The 17,354-nt window shown below is 32.8% G+C and overlaps 1 protein-coding gene across 3 annotated transcripts in view; it reads left to right on the forward strand.

The window, feature by feature from the left end:
* The window catches only part of LOC131943661 (ADAM 17-like protease), a 17,114-nt gene extending 2,754 nt beyond the window's left edge, over positions 1–14,360 (forward strand). For 2 of the 3 annotated variants that reach the window (XM_059303867.1, XM_059303866.1), the window contains exons 2-23: positions 1,957–2,080; positions 2,266–2,399; positions 3,045–3,133; positions 3,357–3,451; positions 3,742–3,818; positions 3,957–4,072; positions 4,640–4,738; positions 5,234–5,329; positions 5,984–6,107; positions 6,343–6,447; positions 7,384–7,502; positions 8,162–8,225; positions 8,751–8,889; positions 9,648–9,749; positions 10,194–10,256; positions 10,429–10,523; positions 11,092–11,213; positions 11,383–11,464; positions 12,401–12,489; positions 12,751–12,810; positions 13,504–13,580; positions 14,156–14,360. In XM_059303867.1, the coding sequence (XP_059159850.1) occupies positions 2,001–2,080; positions 2,266–2,399; positions 3,045–3,133; positions 3,357–3,451; positions 3,742–3,818; positions 3,957–4,072; positions 4,640–4,738; positions 5,234–5,329; positions 5,984–6,107; positions 6,343–6,447; positions 7,384–7,502; positions 8,162–8,225; positions 8,751–8,889; positions 9,648–9,749; positions 10,194–10,256; positions 10,429–10,523; positions 11,092–11,213; positions 11,383–11,464; positions 12,401–12,489; positions 12,751–12,810; positions 13,504–13,580; positions 14,156–14,339 (2,211 nt within the window). In that variant the 5' untranslated portion in view covers positions 1,957–2,000 and the 3' untranslated portion in view covers positions 14,340–14,360. Of the gene's footprint in view, positions 1–911; positions 1,010–1,956; positions 2,081–2,265; positions 2,400–3,044; positions 3,134–3,356; positions 3,452–3,741; positions 3,819–3,956; positions 4,073–4,639; positions 4,739–5,233; positions 5,330–5,983; positions 6,108–6,342; positions 6,448–7,383; positions 7,503–8,161; positions 8,226–8,750; positions 8,890–9,647; positions 9,750–10,193; positions 10,257–10,428; positions 10,524–11,091; positions 11,214–11,382; positions 11,465–12,400; positions 12,490–12,750; positions 12,811–13,503; positions 13,581–14,155 lie in introns of those variants that run through there. The other variant, XM_059303865.1, reaches the window with a different exon arrangement.
* Positions 14,361–17,354: the final 2,994 nt, after the last annotated feature.

A 17,354-nucleotide genomic window follows, 5' to 3' on the forward strand; every position in this document is an offset into this window, starting at 1 on the left:
CTCAGGGAAATTGTACTGCTATGAACCCCGATTCGAACTAGAGATTTTCGGGTTAGCAGCCTAGCGCTCTACCGCTTAGGCCACGCCATCCCATTTAGCTATCTATTGTCCCCAATTAAAATGTTTTGATGGACCCATCAACAGAGGCGTAGCGACCCTTCCCGGCGCCCGGGGACAAACTTTCGATTTGCACCCCGCCCTCGAACTTTTGATTTGCACCCTCCCCCCTCAAACTTTCAATTTGTTTTTCCAACCCATTTTGGCGCCCTCCTACGGTCGGCGCCCGGGGACATATGTCCTCCCCGCCCCCCCCCCCCCCTCGCTACGCCTCTGCCCATCAACAACAGGACCCATCAACAAGATCATCGACACGATGATTAACAGGTAAGTGCTTGAGGTGCGTGAATTTTTGTTTGTACACACCAAACAAACAACGTAACTACGAATGTAGGCCCTATAAACTTACGTCGAATAATACTAATATTTATAAAACGAAGTAACTATTTTTTCGTGATTTTTGAACAACTAATCATCTTGTAATTGAATGAAATTCCCCTATAAAATTGTCTGATCGAGCTTCATCAAATAAAGAGACCTAGATTCTAGACATGAATGCGAATAAAAAATTATGCTAATTTGTTAAGTTGGCCAAATTGCTGAAAAACTTTAAAAATTAGCCCACCTTTACATCATCTTCAAAGTTAAAAAATAATAACAACTTTAAGTTTGTTATTCTAAAATGTTATATTGTTAAACAACACCAATAAATGCTGAATTTTTACATAGTTATTGTCTAACTATTGATTGTATAAAGAAATTTTTAAATGTGTTTTGAAAATTATAATGTAACTAGCATCTGGCAAAGCCCCTTTCCAGATTGGTGTAAAAATTACAAATATTTTCTCCGAGATTTTCATTTTCAAGTTCTGCGATTGTCTTAATAATTGTAAACACATTATGATCCTGCTCGCGACTAGATCTATGTTGACATCAATAATTTTAGGATTTGGTACATCATTAGAATCTATAACATTTATAATAAATAAATAGATCTAATTAACTAGACTTTAAAACTTTTTAAAAGAAATCTAGAGTAATCTAGACCTAGCCGCCTAGCCTAACTTACAATTTTAATAATTTTACTATTTTGGTACCCAGGTTATGGTATTATTAAGATTAAATTATGGCTGATTATGCCTAAACAGCAATGCTGTTGTCATCTGTAAAATAATTTAAAAATTGTGACCAACAGAAATTAGTGTTTGGTTCCTGGTCTTGAGTTTTAACAGCTGTATTTTCTGGTGTTTTTGTTTACAAACTTTTTTGATAACATCACCTCCTTTCCTGTCAATGACTCAATATCAATGTGGGCAGGAGTTGTTAGACCTATAGTATAGTGTGAACTTTCTCAAACCTTGTCAATGTTGATTGCACATTAACAGTTTCCCAAAGGTTCCAGTCACAAAAATGATATACTATACAAGCGCTTACATATTTATTTTTAAAATTATCAAGAATCAATGAACAATTTCATTCTGATAATTAAGTGCAGATTTTTAAAAAGTATGTTTTTTTATTACACTAAGTAGGCCTACATTTCTTAATTTAAAAGTAATCGTTAAGCCAATACATTTTGTGATATTTAATTAGACTTATTGACCTTATCTAAAAAAAAGTGTTAAAAGTATTCTTTAAAAGGTTGTGGTTAAAGGCTTATAATTACAGAAAATCAATGCTTTTGTAACTGAAAATTGTTTATGGGTTTGCAGCCCTGGATCAAAGGTCATTGTTGCTCTGTGATCAGAAGACAGGCCAATATATAGGCTAATAACTCAGTTAATGATGTGTAGAAATGTTTCTTCTATATCATTGCAAATAAAGTCATTGGAATGTAGTTGATAGTTCCACAAAACAGGACAAGCACTGAATTAAAAACAATTTACCTTTTTCTTCCAGCTTGTGGGATAGTGAATGTAAACTATTTTGAGACACTAAGTGAAATGGGCATTTCAACTTATGTTAAAAGATCAGCTGACATTCAAGTATTTTATAAATTTGTGAAGTTTAAAATATTCAACAGGTAATGCACACAAAATATTTCATGCATTTTATTTTAAATTCTGTATCTCTGTTAAATTTCTAAATTGTTTTATTTAAAAAAATGTTGACTGTTATTTTATACATGAGGTTAAATGCTTAATCTCTGTTTTTAGATTTATTAATTTTATTAATTCATACATAAACTATAAACATAACTGTTTTCAGGAACTTCCAGCTAACACTTAGGCCAGACACTGATGTTCTAGCTGAAGAGTTCAAGGCCTACATAGTTGATGCAGACGACAGAAAAAAATCATTGGCTGTCGATCAAATCTTGGTTTTCACAGGACATTGTACAGGTGCTTAGTCATATTGTGGCAACATAATTTTACTTTATGCTTTAATTTTTTCGCATTTTCTAGATTTAACTATCCTAAGCTGGAAATGTAAAGTACATATCATTTATTTGTATCTGATAAATAATTTTGAAAAAAAAAAAGGTTAGTATTTATTTATAGCGGTGGAGATATCGTTCAGCATTGTCTATTGGTAGAACATCTTGAGTTCAGAACTTGAGTTGAGAACTTGAGTTCTAACCCCAACCCTAGACCATTATTCATGGCTTAACCAAACTACTCCCCAAACTGGGTGTTTGTTGGTGGAAGTAAAAACCTGGTAGATTTTGGGTACAGAGGTGTAGGTGTAAGAGAAACGCTCTATTGCTCAACTTGTTGTGGTCTGCCTGGTTTAATGGCATAGCTCAAGTTGGTTGTGCCTGTGTAAGAGATTGGTTGAGAATCAGTGTCATTGATGCTCATGGACTTTAAACTGTCATATTTTTACAACAATGAATAACAGGTTAAATTGATTGATAAAGCTTACCTATCATAGGAGTTGGTGTTTTGTAAAATACACAAAAGTAATGTTCTACAGTGCTAGGGAGTATGGGTTTACAGAGGCAGATGTGTGGGAGCAGAAAATAATTTTTCCATTTTTGTTTTTAGATAACCCAGCAGTCTATGTTAGTGCTTATATGGAAGGTACATTGTTAGCATTGCAGATTTTTGAAGAAAATGATACATATGTTATTGAGGTAAGTCACACCATATAAGGTCTGTTACCTAATATAACTACAACTATAAAACTATAACAATTTTATTATTAAAAAATTCTTATAATCAACAGCTGTATCCAATTTTCAATTAGGTTTTATTTTTATAAGAAAATTTGAATAGCAAATTGTTATAGTAAATTTTTAAACATAATGCCTTTTATATGGAAACAATTTTAAAAATATTTTATGTTGCTTTTTATAGCCTGCAGTTAATCTTTTAAAATCATCTGAAAACCCACACAATGATACACTGATAGCATATAGAAGTTCAGATTTAGTAGATAGTGTTGGCAGATGGTAAGTTTTTTTTTACTAAGTTTGTATTCTATACAAGATATTTTTAATAGATAAAAAGTTAACTTAAAAATTTATTGACTTAATTTAATAATGTATTGAAAATCACTTGTTTTAGCTTGGACATAGAAATATAACTTAAATTATTTAAAATTGTTATTTAATTAACAAAACAGTCACAAGTTTTTTCCCTAATTTCACTGATATTTATATTTATATTTATATATTTATTTAATATATCATTTTACTTTCTTCATTTCATTTTTAAAAAAAAAACTTGAAATTAATTACAGTGGTGTTGAGAGTTCACATACAAAAAGTCAGCACTTCTCAACAAACTATGTGAAACATCCTTCTTTCTTGAAAAAAAGTAAATATTTAAATTTTTTATTAAAACATCAAGTTTTTACTTAATTTTTTTATACTGGTATATGAAAAAAAACAACCTCTGAAACACAACTTCACATAAATATTTTGTTTTTTTAATGTATATTTACTATTTCATCAGATACCAAGGTAAAAAGATCATTGTCCGGAGACACCTGTCTTTTATACCTGGTAGCAGACTTTGACTTTTATTCCAATCGTTGCAGGAAGCAGCACCTGGCATGTTTATCATTGATGGTATAATATAATATTGTAAGAGCTTACAATATTTGTTCTTTAGTTCAGAGTTTAAATACTTTCCTTTTCACTTCTTCATTTTCTTAACATAGTTGCGTTTTTGGACCAAAATGTTTTATTTCATAATTCCTCAGTAACTAAGTAAATATTGATGTCCCATTTTTATAGCCTACTACAGCTAATTGTAGAGCTAAGCAGAACAATCCCAATAATTATTTAGGTATCAATATTTTTTTATCATCCAAGATAGTAAGGATTGTACCATCTCAATTGTCTGGGTGTTTGTCGAGGATTTTCATGGCATATCTATATTTAGAACCAAAATAAATTTATAAAATGCCTTGTCACCTCTATGAATGATACACTTTCATAACATTCTATTTCTAATGTTGTTTATTTACAAAATTGCTTACTAATAAAATATTTTTTTTATTTTAAAACACCTTCTGTTATGTAATATGCCTATGAAATGACAATATAGTGTAAAGATCTTTAGTTTAATTGCAAGCTCTGTAATTAATTGATGAATGAAATTGATAAATGAAATATAAATCTTGCCATGAGCAGGTAAGTCTGGTCCAGAACGTAGACAGAATCTATAGACAATCAAAGTTTGTTGGTGGGGACTTCGAGGTCTTCACAGGCATTGGGATTCGCATATCTGTGGTAAGTCAGCTGCTGATATTTTATTAGACAACATCCTGGTATTAATTGCGTTAGAATTCAGTCCTCTCTTACACTTACACTTTTCAGTCCTACTATTTTTTATTTTCATTTCAATTGCATAGATATTTTTTATTGCTAAATAAAGAAACTCAAACAAATGATTGGAAAAATATCTTTCATGTTATGATGTTACTCCTTAAAGCAAAAAAAAAAAGAAAATTAATATGGAATATGGCAACATAAAAAACAACAAATAATTGAATCAAGGGAGGTAACATGTCATTTTTAAGTATGAACCTTTATACTACAGGCAAGCACCACCATAAAATGTTATTTGCCATTCTAACTAGTCCTATTCTCCAGGTTTCTCTGAAGATCTGGCTGTTTATTAATTTATTTTATTAGATTGTCCTCTACACTACACCATTACACCAGACAAAGGTGGCCAGATATCTCTGAAGATCTAGCTTCACTTAAATGTGTTTATTTTATTAGATTGTCCTCTACACGACCCCAACTATCACAACAAACATTCCAGTAACTCATTTCAATTCTTGGCATGCTAGTTGGGACATGCATTCCAAGATGGAAGTAAGTTGTACATTATGTCTGTGTTTACTCAATGAATTAATGGAGAATAAAAAGGGGTTATTAGTATAAGCTACTAATGATGAGTAGAAGATTTATCAATATATTGTCCAGCTATTCAAATTAATGTGGCAGGTAAAATGATTTTTGTTTAGCATTTAAAAAATGATTGTGGAAAATAGAAAATCTTTGAGTTATTTTTTGTCTTATTTTTATAACTTTAATCTGATTAATGTAAAAATAGATTTATGGCTTTAAAAACAAATATGAGATTGTTTTTTCAAATACCACATAATTGCAATCATTGTTAAAAAGCTATAGTGGCAGTCCTTTGTGTACTACATAGATCTACTGGTATAGCAATGTTTGAACATCAATTATTTACTCTTTCAGTCCTTTGCATACTACATTAATCTACTGGTATAGCAATATTTGAACATCAATTATTAACCCTTTCAGTCCTTTGCATACTACATAGATCTACTGGTATAGCAATGTTTGAACATCAATTATTAACTCTTTCAGTCCTTTGCATACTACATAGATCTACTGGTATAGCAATGTTTGAACATCAATTATTAACTCTTTCAGTCCTTTGTATACTACATAGATCTACTGGTATAGCAATGTTTGAACATCAATTATTAACTATTTCAGTCCTTTGCATACCACATGAGCTTTGTGAATGTGGTGACTCCAGTTTGTTTGGGACATTTACTGACCAGCTACCCAATGCCTAAACACATTCTTGGACTAGCCAAGCTGGATGGCATATGCAGAAGTAATTTACTTATAATTAAGTTTTTTTTATAATCAACTTTAATGACAATCTATAGGCTACTTCTAAGTACTTTCAGTTTATTTTTAGTGGTGGGGGAAGGGGTATAGATATGTGTTAAAATATATGTTGTCCCTCTTTAATTTATATTATATTATGTTTAAAAATTCCCTTTTTAAAATGCTGAAGTTGCAATTTTAATGTCCACATAATAATGTTTTAATTATGCATTTTTTAGTGAGCTTTGCTGGAGTTAACGCCCCAAATGTTGGAGTTTCTTCAGATACTGACATCCAGAATGGGCCGATACCTAGCCTACTGCTTAATATTGTCATGGCTCATGGTAAGTCCATGGCTGTTAGCTGGTAGTAAGTAAAGTTTCCCTTTCAAACTTGAAGGTCTATGGGGCAAGTGAAGTAGAGTTCACTTGTTTCTGTGACCTCGGCATATGAAGAGATAGTGTGGTCAGCACTATGCCCAGCCGCCTTTACTTTCCCTAACGTGAGTTAGGTACCCATCAGAGTTGGGTGGACTCAAGGACGTTCTACTGACTTGAACCCGGATTCGAACTCGTGACTTACGGGTTAGCAATCCAGCTCTCTACCGCTAGACCACTCCATGGTAGGCCTACATATTATTCTCTGCTATTTAACACATTTAAAACGGAAAATAAAAATAATTAAACTGATAGAGTTAATTTTAATTGTATATTTATTTTTATTTTTTTCTTTCTTCTGTAGAAATAGGTAGGTTGTGTATGTTGAGGTTTTTGTTTAAAATTTACAGTTGCTGTTTATTTTAAAAAAGTAAAAAAAAAATTAAAAACGCTAATTGCTTTTTGATATCTTATAATTCTACAATTTGATTGTCATTGTCAGGACAGAAGAAGTTAAGTTGTGCAATATAAAATTATGTTTATGTTACAAAAAATATTTTGACTAGCCCTGTGCTAAATGACATGAACATTTTAAAATTATATTAGCTTTTGTCATCTATTAGGTTAGAGGTTGCTAAATTCTATTGTATAAGTTATTAACACACCTTTCCACATTTATTCTTTACTTATTATCACTTAAAAAATCATTAATATAATATAGTCACTATTAAAATATTGATACCTTTTTTTATCAATGGCTGTGCATAATTTTATGAAGAGAAAATATATTCTTGAAAAAAGTCTTTGTAATTCTAAAATAATTATTTTTATCACTTAAAAAACTAGTTTTGGAGTTTGAGCTAATTTTGCCTTGTAGATAGTTTTTGATGTACCTGTCTTCAGGTCACAATTTTGGCAGCGACCATGACCCCTTGACCAGTGAGTGTGCACCCTCAGATCAAAATGGGGGCAAGTACCTGATGTGGGACAGATCCCAGTCAGGGAGGTTTGTTAATAACAAGGTCAGTTACCTCTTACACATTACATCTTACACATTCAGTTACATCTTACACATTCAGTTACATCTTACACATTCAGTTACATCTTACACATACTGTTACATCTTACACATACTATTACATCTTACACATACTGTTACATCTTACACATTTGGTTGTATCTTAAACATTCAATTACATCTTACCCCTTCAATCACAACTTAAACATTCAGTCACATCTTACACATTCAGTCACATCTTACACATACAGTCATATCTTACACATACAGTTACATCTTACACATTCAGTTACATCTTACACATTCAGTCACATCTTACACATTCAGTCACATCTTAAACATTCAGTCACATCTTACACATACAGTCACATCTTACACATACAGTCACATCTTACACATTCAGTTACATCTTACACATACAGTCACATCTTACACATTCAGTCACATCTTACACATACTGTTACATCTTACACATTCAGTCACCTCTTACACATACTGTTACATCTTACACATTCAGTCACCTCTTACACATTTAGTCACATTTTACACATTCAGTTACATCTTACACAATAATCCATCCTTTAGCCCCCTAGACATCAATAACATCATTATAACTCTAGATATAGAGATAGCAAATCCCTGAACTAGTTCTTCTTTTCCCAGTTCTTTTCACCTTGTTCACTGAGAAGTATAGGCAGAACCTTAGAATGGATTCATTGTTTAAAGGGTAAGCCTGGTTGTAGAAGTATAGGCAGAACCTTAGAATGGATTCATTGTTTAAAGGGTAAGCCTGGTTGTCATGTGTACCAATGATGCTACCATACCAACCATTTTTCTTATAGCTTCACAAAAGTTTTATACTTGTAATCTTTGATAGAAATAAAAACAGTAGTAGATGAGACGAAGTTAACCTATTTCTCTGCATGTAAGGGTGAAAGTGTAATTCCATGCCCAGCCACTTTTATCAGCTTTCACTACTTTCAGTATTGCTGTAAAAAAGATCACTTTCTAAAGCCATAAAATGTTTCAAAATGGGAAGGCAATGCCATGCTGTAGAGTGCTTGACTTCTAAGCTGAAAGTCTTGAATTCAAGTCAGGGTTCAAGTCAACTTTAGTAAACGTAAGGGTGACTGTGCTTAGTGCTGACCACCCTGTCCTTTTGTCAGCCAGGGTCACTGAAACAAGTGAACTCTATTTGACTTGTGCCATGGAACATCAGGTTTGAGAAGAGAACTCTTTTCACTTTTTTCAGTGAGAAAAACCCTGCACAGTTTCTGTGGGAATGGTTTAGTGGAGCCAGGGGAGGAGTGTGATGCTGGCGCCTTGGGTCTTGTCCATCTGGATATGTGCTGTAACAGTCACTGTCAGATTGCTGCTCAATTTGTCTGTAGGTCAGTACACTGTGTGTTGGTGTGTTCTGTACTAGTGTGTAGTGTTGTTGTGTGCCATGTGAGTGTGTTTATGTTTACAAAACCAGTCTCTGTCAACTTACTGTATGCTTTATCTGTTGGTCAGAACACAGTGTGTTGGTTTGTTCTGTACAAGCGTGTAGTCTTCTTGTGTGACATGAGTGTGTTTATCTACACTTTTTATATGATGTATGTGTTTATGTGTACAAACCATTCTAACTGCTGTAGGCTTTATCTGTAGGTCAGCACACAGTGTGTTGTTGTGTATTGTACCACTGTGTAGTGTTATTGTGTGCCATATGAGTGTGTTAATGTATATCTAAATTTAAATTAAATATGTAGCATGTAGAACCATGTATTGTTGACGACATCTGTTTCAATGTTTGTGTGGCATGTAGAACCATGTTATTGTTTACGACATCTGTTTGTGTGGCATGTAGAACCATGTATTGTTTACGACATCTGTTTCAATGTTTGTGTGGCATGTAGAACCGTGTGCTTTCAAACACATCTGTTTCAATGTATTGACTAGCTACCCAGTGACCAGAACACAGAGTGCTGCCTAGGTTGTGGCATGTAGAACCATGTATTGTTGACATCTGTTTGTGTGGCGACATCTGTTTGTGTGGCGTGTAGAACAGTGTGCTGTTGAACACATCTGTTTCAATGTTTGTGTGGCATGTAAAACCATGTATTGTTGACCACAACTGTTTCAATGTTTGTGTTGACTCCTTACCCAGTGACCAGAACACAGAGTGCTGCCTAGGTTGTGTGCTGGCCAAGAATGGAACCGTGTGTTACAACACTGGAGATGTGGAGTGTAAACAGAAAAGCTACTGCACGTATCCTTTTAGTGCTTGCCCCAGCATATAGCAACAGCATAATCAGATTCTATACATATGCAGTGTACATAATAAACCACATACAAACAGAAGTTAAAGACAGTTACAAATACTATGGACGTTTTTGACCCAAGTCTTCATCAGCACACAACAGTGTGGTTACAGATTAGACAGAAAAGACAATATGCACATAGTAGAACATCAAATATTTTAATAGATTATGTTGCAATTTAGGTATGGTATACAAATGTTAAATAAAATTATGGGGTTACGTGGTTTTGCCCTATTGTGCAGCTCTTTTTTTATTCCACTATTTATGGGAACTATAGTTCACGCATGAATGGCCTTTCTGATACATTCTTTTTTAGTTAATATTTATCTGAAAACTAACTCCTATATTTTATATTCCAATTGAATTTTAATTGTTTTCTTTAACCATCATAGTGGGGACAGCTTTGTATGTCCACCACCAAGGGACTTGCCTAATTGGACAAAATGTATTGATGGGTAAATTTGCTGTGGTCTGATAAACTTCTTTTCTGGCAAGTTTTTTTTTATAGAATGAATTAATTCAGGATACTGAACATTTATTTTGGTCTGATAAAGCTCTTATCTGGCAAGCATGTTGATAGAACTGGGGATATATTACAGTATACTGAACATGTTTGTTTGTTCACAGGGGCCAGTGTTACAATGGAGAGTGCAGATCTTTATGTGAGATCAAATCTATCAAAGAGAATAAGACACTGAAGCCTTGTTTGTGTGAATCCTCTGGTAGGTCCTGTCTAACACTTGCAGATGGTGTAGTTTGAATATCTTTTGTGTGGTGTATCAATGTGTAGTCTGTGCATGTAAGCTTTTCCTGTGTGTGCATGTGTGTTGTACCATTTTGTAGTGTGTGCATGTGTATTGTACCAATGTGTAGTGTGTGCTGTATCAGTGTGTCATGTGTACATGTGTGCTGTACCTGTGTGTAGTGTGCATGTGTATTGTAACAATGTGTGCATGTATGCTGCAACTTTTGTAGTGTGTGCATGTGTGCTGTACCATTGTGTAGTGTTTTGATGTGTGTACAATGTGTATCACCTGAGTCTACCCTAATCTGATAGGTGCCTGGTTTCATTTTCATAGAAGCTGCTTTGCATAGTGCTGTCCCCACAATCATTTGTTGACTAAAGAAAATTTAATCTGGAAAGGTTTTTTTCTGGGTTTAATATTTTAAACACAAGTCTGTTGTCCTGATGTTTAATTAATAAACGTCTGGTTCCTTTCTTTCAAGCACTGCCTTCGAGACCTATGATTTTATTGTGCACAAAATAATATGATAAGTTTCATCTTGTAGATGAAAATGCCTGCAAGTGGTGCTGCTTTGATTACAGTAACCCAGACCTGCCAGGTGCTTGTGTTCCATATGCTGAAGAGATTTTAAAAGATGGCCGACCTTGTTACTCCGGCTATTGCCAGGTTGGCTTCATTGGTTTTTTAATTGTGGTCTAGTAAAATCAGAGGTTTTTCCAATTACATCATAAACATTTACCATTGTTTTTTTTTTCATGCTTGGTTTTGTAAAACAAATAACTTTAATAAGTATTTACAAAATTTTTTTGGTTCAAATCCATTTATGTTGTTTTAGGATGGGCTTTGTAAAAGAAACATAACTTCAATGATATACAGAATTCATACATACTTAAAGTCAATTCCCTCTATTGGTACTGGTGAGTTTTTTCTTCTTCCCTCGATGTTTAAGTCATAGGACCTAGGATTAATTTGTGAAATTTTCTGTTGGTCTTGGTGAGTTTTTTCTTCTTCCCTCGATGTTTAAGTCATAGGACCTAGGATTAATTTGTGAAATTTTCTGTTGGTCTTGGTGAGTTTTTTCTTCTTCCCTCGATGTTTAAGTCATAGGACCTAGGATTAATTTGTGAAATTTTCTGTTGGTCTTGGTGAGTTTTTTCTTCTTCCCTCGATGTTTAAGTCATAGGACCTAGGATTAATTTGTGAAATTTTCTGTTGGTCTTGGTGAGTTTTTTCTTCTTCCCTCGATGTTTAACTCATAGGACCTAGGATTAATTTGTGAAATTTTCTGTTGGTCTTGGTGAGTTTTTTCTTCTTCCCTCGATGTTTAACTCATAGGACCTAGGATTAATTTGTGAAATTTTCTGCTTGTTATTTATTTTTCAAGAAAACTAACAATATTTTTTCCAGTTATAATTCACGAAAGTAGTATTATACTGATTGTTGTTAAACATTTCACAGTAAAATTAGCAAGAAAAAACATTGTTCTGAATGTTGTAGACGGTTTTAGACCTTTATTATTTTCACCAGTAAAAATTGATGAGAAGCAATTATTGATTATTTTACTGTAATATGTTTTATTTTTTAATCTGGGTTCAATTAATTAGAAAATCCTTGAGTGTAATCAGCTCTATTGGGTATTTAACTTGCGTTAGGGAAAGTAAAGGTGGCTGGGCATAGTGCTGACCACACTATCACTTCATATGCTGAGGTCAAAGTAACAGGTGAACTCTACTTCACTTGCCCCATGGGAACTTTGCTTTTAAATTGATTATTATACTGAATTATATTTTGTTTGGGCTTAAAGTTTATGAGAAACTATAACATTTGAATTGTTGTATATAATTTTAAACCAGTAAAATTCATGAGGAGCAACATTGTGCTGATTGTTGTAGTAGTCTCATCCATAGTGTGGATACCAATATCCAGAGCCACTTATTACTCTGTAAGTCAATAGATAAAAAATCTATTATTAAATAAAAGTCAGTTACCATAGCTTTTACCAAAAGTAATGTAATATACTGAATAGTTTTGTAAACTAACTCTACACTTTAAAACATTCTTTAAACATGTTATTATATAAAATAATTTAATCCAATAAATGATTGTAACTTATGTTCTAAATGGAGTGATGACTCAATAAATAAACCAAAGTCCCAGATTTTGTTAGGTCACAATTATGGACTTTTTTTTTTCCAAAATCCAGGACTGTAGAGATAGAGCTGTTAGGGAAAATTTGTACTTTAGAAACAAGAAACAACATAAGGTAAGCTTGTGAACTTTGTAATATCTTGTTTATCTAAAGCTGCTTATCATTATTTAATGATGAATAACAAAGGTAACCATTTGTAATTGTTCTGAGTGTTATTAAACTGCTTTGTTTCCATTTAAAAACCCTGTTGAAGTCTGGTTTTAATGCCTTTTGGTATCCTCTTGCAATGTTTTTTACAGCAGGTTTCAGCATAATTTAAATAATATATTTAGGTTCTGCTAGCAACACATGCTACAGGCCTATAATTTAAATTTTTTAATTAAGTGTGAATATTTTGTGAACATCGGATATTTTGAACAGTTCACCAATAGAAGTTTTTTTTAATTAATAAATTTATTTACTCATGTGGTTGTTGTTCATAACAAACAAAACCAAATCTTAATCTAACACCAATAATGCCTCAATATTAAATCCAACTTGAAATCCCAATAACACCTATTTAAGATAACCATACATCTAACTGAATACTAATTTTAACCCTAACAGAAACATCAGAATAAAAAGTTGGAACAAAAATAATGACTTTTATGCTGCTTAAAAAAATTTGAAACATGAAAAACAAAAATTGAAGTGTCTTTTAGCCAGTAATTAAACTAAAACTTTCCTGATATTATAGTGCTGAAGTCAACCCATGACTAAAATATATTAGTACACATTATGATGTATTTATCTACCCAATTATTTTAGAAAGAAATGGCAGTAGACGGATTAAAAGATTCTCTCAAAATTTATCCCAAAGCTGCACAAATTGAGGAAACTTGCAGGTAACACTAAGTAACTTAACACATTGTTTAATTGTAATGCTAAGTAACTTAACACATTCTTTATTCATAATACTAAGTAACTTGATACACTGTTGAATGTGAGTGAAATTTACACAACACACACTGAACTGATACTGATACACTGTTCAGAGGGAATCTCATCTAGCAATTAATAAATAAATGCTACTGGCCACACACTACCACCCTACCCTAATGTAACAAACTTCTATAGTATTCCCCCCTCCCCCGATTGGTGTTAGTCCTCACCTGTGATATACACACACCTATGGTATACACACACCTGTGATATACACACACCTGCAATGTATCTCTCACCTGTGATGTTCTCTCACCTGTGATATACACACACCTGTGATATACCCACACCTTGATGTTCTCTCACCTGTGATGTTCTCTCACCTGTGATATACACACACCTGTGATATACACACCTGTGATGTTCTCTCACCTGTGATATACACACACCTGTGATATACACACCTGTGATGTTCTCTCACCTGTGATATACACACACCTGTGATATACTCACACCTGTAATGTTCTCTCACCTGTAGCATGGAGAACTCGTCCAGCACCTTCTCCAACATCCTGTCCATGATGATCCCCTCCGACTACTCACCTGAAGGCTCCACCTTCTCTGCCAGACTCCGGGCACCTTTATCCAGGTCCTTCAACAAAAAAACAGCCTCCAAGACAATAACTGAGGGCTCACTTCTAGAGGATACTCTCATACTTTAACCTTTGTTCTATAATATACTCTCTGCCTGTTTTCAGTGAATAAATTGGATTCTTTGATTTTGTGACATGATTCTTTTTTTTATACTATAAATAAATAATTGTCTCCAATCTGATAAATTATTGGTTGATTGCCCCTTGGAAAGCAAGTCTTTACTACCATGCAAAAAACATGGGGATAAAAAAATATCACCAAGGCCAAATGCAAACTTATCTTTTCGGAATTATGTTGTTAACGCTCTACTGTATGGCAATGAATGCTGGGATGGCAACTCAAGTGCAGTTGGGATGTAGACGTTTAAAAAAAAAAATCAATTTTCAAATATTTAATTTTTTTAAATATAGAAAAGACTCTCGTAGAAAAAAGAATTGCGCACCAAATGAATTGCTAATAATATTTGTATAATAGTGTGGAACATCACTACTTTGTAAAAAGAGACAGGAATCAAGTTAAAAATAAATTCATATGCGTTTTTTTAAAATCAGAAATAGGGTAAAATACTACTTGCAATCATCGGAAATTACTCAAAATTTGACAGAAAACAGATCTTCTACAAATATGTGGAAATTTCTAACTGAAACTGAACTTAAGTTTTATAGGCTTTTGAAAAATTGAAAGTAGAATAAGTGTCACTTCCGGGTACCGGAAATAGCTGAAAAGTTGTTACAGTTACAGAACTACAAATTTGATATAATACTTATATATGAAATTTCATCAATCTAGCTGTAACGGTACTCAAGTTATCGTGTTCACAGACAGACATACGGTCAAGATTGCAAAATTATGTTTTTCCGACTCATGCACAATTACAATACTTTCTCCATACTTCGTAAACGAGAAAGTAAAAAAAAAACTGTTGAATTTAAATTATATTTTTATGATTCATTAGATCTTTTAATTGAACAGCATACAACAATTACAAGGCTACACAAGTATGACGGGAAGAACTTATAAGACCGAAATATTATATTAAGGTGTAAGCAATTTTAAAAGTCGTATACAGAATAGTGAAATGTGTAGCAAAATAAAAACATAAGCTTACTTTTTTTACTGCACATAATAATTAATATGCATCTAATCTAGTTTAGATATTGTCCAATAAAATAAATAGATTCAGGCTTACACATTATGCTACACATCTAATTTAGAAATTGTCCAAAAAAAATCGAGCCTTATCTGCCCGAGGGTTCGAACTCGAGACAATTCGGTTTAGCAACCATGAGCTTTTACCGACTCGACCACCCCTCAGTGTTGTAGATGAATCTGAATGTGAAATAAAAAAAAAAACATTTTTTAGAAGAAGAAATTACATTGGCACCAAATTTAATTCCTACTTTTATTAATTTAACCATCATTGATGATTTACACAAAGAATTCTTGGATTTGTGGAAATGAATCGCGTAACGTGATTAAGTAAAAAACAACTGTTCACACTATTCCTGTGTGGTATTTGTTATTCATACCTAAATGTGGCGACGCTTGCCTATCATGTTTTAATTTCATTTTTGTCTACATATTCCAGCGAGCGTGGATTTGAGTTCTTCGTTAAAACAAATGGATGAATAAAATTAGAGTTTTACATGAGGATCTAGTTAACAAACGATTTTTTTATATTGGTTAGTAACTACCGCATTAAATTAATGACTAAACCTAATTTACAATAAAATTATACTAAAAAACTATTTTTGTTGCCTTTTAATTACCTCGTTAAAAATTATTTTTGTCGATTGTAGGTTTTATTAAAAAAGGGATCGCCAGACGAAAACGGGCGACTACGTGTTGCATTTATATAGGGCCTAAATATATCAGTACCTATAATCTTAGACGCTAAGTAATGTTTCATTCCGTCGAATACGGCACTCTTTCGTGGCCAGCTCGAGAAAGTGGTGTTTAAGTGATTTTTACTCATATAATTCTTCGCCTAGTATGTTCGCACATCACGCACCTATTAAGTATTATCGCTTCGATTTGGTTTGACCATAGTGGGGCTTTGACCATATGGGGTTTGTCATGTGTGCCATATAATGTCTTAACATATATGTATATATATATATATATATATATATATATATATATATATATATATATATATATATATATATATATGTATATATATATATATATATATATATATATATATATATATATATATATATATATATATATATATATATATATATATATATATATATATATATATATATATATATATATATACATATACATATATGTATGTATATATAAACCATAAAATATACCTAGTATGGTCTCATCACTGTACTTGGAGGTAGAAGTAACTTTATTAAGTAGTTAAATTAATGAAAGAAAGAAGATTTCCTCAGTAGAATATTAGAATTTGTTTTCTATGTGTTGCCTGAAAGTGGTGTTAGCAACAGCAGCCCCCCCTCTCATCCTCGCCTTGTAACGCCACTAGCTACATCTGTGTAAGCTAAAAGTCACATGCCTGACTATTGTTTATAATTTCTTTAAATTTACCTTGGGCTCTATAAAAATGCTTGAAGCAGTCAAAACAAACTGTTCGGAAAGTCAAATAATTCTTTTGGTCAGCTGAAAACATAGCAATACCACTAGACACCCTACTCCTTATAGAGCAAAGGAGATAGACAAACTTCATTCAAGTCTTTCAAGGAATCGATTGATTGGCGATATTGGCTTATACATGTTTCCAGGTTGTGCTCCTGGAGGGTATGTCTGTGGAGGCCATTTGATAGGAGAAAAACTGGGTGGCCTCCCGTCATCGTTAGCTTGAGACCCCTTAACCAGTTTACCGAATTACAGCCTATAATGTTAAAAGTGTTTTTTGATTACTAAGCATACATTATTATAACTTGCCATGAATAAAGAAAATTAAATTATAAAAGTTCCTAATCCTATGGGTGACGAAACACACCTCATGGGCTTTATCGCACTGTTCAAGCTATAAAAAATTAAATTAATTAAATTAATTAAAACTAATGTATTTTAGCATTGATGCATACATTTGTGTATCCATTTGG

The sequence above is a fragment of the Physella acuta genome, unplaced genomic scaffold (genome assembly GCF_028476545.2).
Source record: "Physella acuta isolate Inbredline_101_S28 unplaced genomic scaffold, ASM2847654v3 ptg000464l, whole genome shotgun sequence".
In the NCBI taxonomy this organism is placed as follows: Eukaryota; Metazoa; Mollusca; class Gastropoda; family Physidae; genus Physella; species Physella acuta.